The sequence below is a fragment of the Neopelma chrysocephalum genome, unplaced genomic scaffold (genome assembly GCF_003984885.1).
Source record: "Neopelma chrysocephalum unplaced genomic scaffold, ASM398488v2 Primary Assembly neopelma1_146603, whole genome shotgun sequence".
Taxonomy (NCBI): domain Eukaryota; kingdom Metazoa; phylum Chordata; class Aves; order Passeriformes; family Pipridae; genus Neopelma; species Neopelma chrysocephalum.
This window is the reverse complement of record NW_020933268.1, coordinates 1-3,971: the sequence shown is the minus strand read 5'-3', so window position 1 is coordinate 3,971 and position 3,971 is coordinate 1. Positions and strand designations below refer to the sequence as shown.

The following is a 3,971-nucleotide window of genomic DNA, read 5'->3' as shown; positions in this document are numbered from 1 at the left end:
GAACCGATCCCAATCCTATCCCTGCTGCTGCCGTGGGGCAGGCTGGCACGGATGGGGCTTACCTCAAAGCGCCAGATGCCCCCGATGTCCTTGCTCCTCTCAAAGCAGGTGGGCTCCAGCCCCTCATCCAGGCAGCATTTCAGGGCACACAGGCCAGAGGCACCGGCACCAATGATGGCTACTCTCTGGGCAGCCATGTCCCACGTTCTGGTGTTGGCAGGGATTCCGGAGAAGCTGTGGCACTGAGCGGGTTGCAGAGCCTGGCGGGCTACACCAGGAAGGGAGCTCAGTTTGGGAGTGAGTGTCCCTGTGCTTCCTGTGGGTGGCCAAGGGCAGCTAGGGTTTCATAAGATGTGTTTTTTCTAGACACGATCTACAGGTTCCCCCCACCACTCTGCCACTCCTCCTATCTGTGCCTGCCCTCCACAGGAGGCTCATTAGATTCTGTAAGCACTTGATGATGCACTGCCCCAGGACTTGCTGGGCAGGGCAGAGATGTGGCTGTGCTCCAGATTTCAGCAGGTTGTGGCATGGAAAACAAACTAGGAGGATGCTCAGGTGGTTGGTAGTCATGCCAGCCCAGGTGTGTGGTGGCCAAGACTCCTGTCGCCACTCTGGGTGCCCATCCCACCCAGCCATCTTCTGGAGGGGCTGCGTGCAGGTGACGAAGGTGGCACTGAACTGTGCTACTGTGACCCCTGGGACCTGCTCCTGTGTCACACACGCTGAGAGAGGCTGTCTTGCTGTGGATACACACAGGTGTGTATGTGTGTACTGCTGTGGGCCAGTGGCACGAGGACAACCTCACACCTGTGAGCATTCCCCTGGCACACAGCGGGTCATGATGTTGTCAGTAACAGGACAATGCTTGGCTGTTCAATGCATTTATGCAGTGAAGAAGTGTGCAGTGCCTTTGCTGCTTAGCTTTCCTGTGAGTGTGCCAGCGGTGGCACGGCTGGGTTACAGGGGGCAGAAAAGCCCAGAGCGCTGGCTGAGAGGGACTGGATTTTACCCCGCATATGAGCAAGTTTCTTTCTCTGTCCCTGACAGCAGCTCCACAGGGAGAGGCACAGCACAGGGGTCCAAGCTTTATTTTGGCAGCTGGGGAGATTCTGTGCATCCCGAGCTCATGGTGTGGTCACAATGGGGCTGTGCTAGGCAGGGGTTTCTGCCAGCACTGGGGTGCACAGACTGCTATGGGGCAGGGGTGGCCGGCCAGCCCCTTGGCACATTGCAAACCCTCCCCTCCCATGCTTGCAGGGCACCTAAAAGTAAGCAAAAACAGCAGCAAGGATGGCCATGGCCCCGACCACTTTGAAGATGAGGGGCATAGCGAGGGCCGAGGGACGTTCCTCCACGTGCCGTGTCTGCAGGGGCTTGAAGATGCGCTGCTGCTGGGTCAGGATGGCCTCCCTGGCACCCGGCCACGCACCCGGGCCCCGCAGCCGGTACTGGTACGGCGTGCAGGGACCAAAGGCCACTTCCAGAGCCAGCTTGGGGTCCGTGAGGAAGAGGGTGAGCAGGTTGGGCTTGACCCCCAACTGGCAGGCGAGCTCATCCATGTAGGGGATGTAATCCACCTGGATGGTGTGCCGCTGGCTCTTCACGTACCTGTGGGCAGGGAGGAAGGGCAGGTGCTGGCAGCAGAGCTGGCAGATGCCCTGTGCACTGGGAAGGCAGTATTGGATGGATCACCATGGGGAAGGATTAGTGGGCTGGGGGTAGTGTGGCCAATCATATCCCTGACATCTGTTGGCATGAACAAATGTGCTGGGATGCAGCCGTGGGACAGGACGGGTACCCACGGGCAGCTGTGCCCACAGCAGCCCCCCTCCCTGTTCCTGTGGGGATCTTACCGCTTTGCCATCGCTTCTTTCTTCTGTTTGATGTCAGCCTCCATGTCGTGCCGCGGGGGCAGCTCGTTCAGACCTAGGGAGGATGAGCCACAGCATGGGGGGGCTGCACCCTACTGGCCACTGTTGGTGCTGCCCTTGCCTGGGTGCTGTGCTCCTGCCGGCACCACCATGGCCGGTGGTCTGGCACCTGAGGCTTGTCTGAGCTCCTCAGGATGGGAAGGAGCAGCCCATGGAACACAGGGTATGGATGTCTCTGTGCCTGTCAGGCAAGAGCCCATCTCACCGTGAGGGCTGCAAGCCAGGATGCCACAGCCTCCCTGACACGGCTGGCACCATCTGCCCCTGCTCCAGGGCTCTAGGCTCAGGCTGCAGCCACGGGGCAGGTTTGCCTCACTTACCCTTGAAGACGCGAGTGGCCCAGCGACACTGGAGCTCGGAGATGGGCATGATGGCACCCAGGGGCTGGATGAAGCCGATGAAAGCCAGCGTTGGCTTCTCCAGGTCAGGGGGGAACATGAATTTGTAGAGGGGGATCTGGTTCTGCACCACCTTCACAAAGCCCTCAAGGAATGGGAAGGAGAAGCTGTATCCTGTGGCAAAAACTACAACGTCGATGTCTTCCCTGGTGCCATCCTCGAAGATGGCAGATGTCTCTGTGAACTCCTGGATATTCGGCTTCACCCGCACCCTGCCTGAAATGATGCGGTTGGGCAGGTCATCGTTGATGGTTGGATGCTGGTGAAGGACCCTGGAAGGTACAAGGAGCCATTAGAGCACTGGGGAGGGTGTCTCTCTGTTCTGTGTCCTGCTCTGGGGATGCTCATCCCCAGGGATGCTCATTGTCAAAGGGCTGATCCCCCAGAGATGCTCAGTGGCTGCCCCTGCACTGGTGCCACCAAGGGTCCCTGGAAGGGGCAGTGGTGGTTCCCTTGAGCATTGCTTGGGCACAACACAGCTATTAACCTGGTTTCCAGACATAGGGAACATGGAATGGTAAAGCAAGGCTGGACACAGAGGGAGGCGGTGGGTCCCTCCTGGGCAGGGGGAATGTTTGCTGATACCTGTGCTTTGGCTTCAGGCCATAACGCGTGTGGTCAAACCTGGCATTCAGCTTATTCTCCATGTAGTCACACGCCAGGGACGGGCTGAGCAGCTCCTGCAGGAATACCTTCATGCGGGTGGTTAAGATGGTGTCGATGGGGTAGCCCTGATCTCCAACGCGGTTGAGGATCCATGCACCCCGGCGGGTGCTGAGGAAGACCTGGACAAGGAAGAAGCATCACCTCCTGAAGGCAGCGATGGTCCTGGGGGGGCTGCCCCGGGGGGGCACGTCCTTGCCCTGGGATCACTCTGCTTTGTGCTGCCACACTGGGCAAAGACCCAGAGGGTAGAGGGAGCTGGTGACTGGCATCTAGCAGGGAGATGTAGGGAAGTGCCACAGGAGCCTGGGGCTCAGGGAAAAAAATTGGGGTCTGTGTGGGACTGACTTTCAACTGCCACCAATGCCTGGTGGCTGTGACTGACGGGTACCAGCATGGCCAAATACAGTGAGTGCTGGGATGGAGGAGTGGCAGTGCAAGTGCCTTGGTCCTGGTGTCCTTGTGGAGCCAACAGTGTCCCAAAGGGGGCTGCCCTGCCCACCAGGACCCTACTCCCACTTCTCACCTGCTTGGCCGTTTGGCTGATCTCCACAGCCAGGTCTGACCCTGAATTCCCAATCCCGATAACAACGACCCTCTTGTCCCTGAAATCCTGAGGGTCCTTGTAGTCTCGGCTGTGGAGGTAGCGGCCGTTGAACTTCTCGATTCCTGTGAGCAGGGAGAAGATATGCCTGGCTTCCTCGTGCCAGGCTGGAGGATCACCCCCACAAAGACTGAAGTGGAGATGCTCCCTCATCCCACCAAAGCACTCCTGGGGAGCATGGGAACACTCCTGGAGTCAAAGCAAGGCAGGGAAATGCTAGGGCTGAGAGGAAAAGCAGCAAGGAGAGTAGGGACTGGCATGGCTGAGCTTTCTGTAGTGTCTCCTCATTCAGTGCAGGGCAGTACCTGGGAAGGTGTTCAGTGGGAGATGTGCATCGGTGTGGTGCCCGCTGCACACCAGCACGGCGTCGAA

At 58.9% G+C, this 3,971-nt stretch overlaps 1 protein-coding gene across 1 annotated transcript; it reads right to left on the bottom strand.

Annotated features, from left to right (window-relative positions):
• Positions 1 to 1,028: 1,028 nt before the first annotated feature.
• LOC113962341 (dimethylaniline monooxygenase [N-oxide-forming] 5-like) lies at positions 1,029 to 3,968 on the bottom strand (the record flags this gene model as incomplete). Its single annotated transcript, XM_027673106.1, has 6 exons — positions 1,029 to 1,611; positions 1,857 to 1,929; positions 2,255 to 2,604; positions 2,918 to 3,117; positions 3,522 to 3,664; positions 3,905 to 3,968. Coding segments are annotated over 6 exons (1,176 nt in total), but the record flags the coding sequence as incomplete, so codon positions are not given.
• Positions 3,969 to 3,971: the final 3 nt, after the last annotated feature.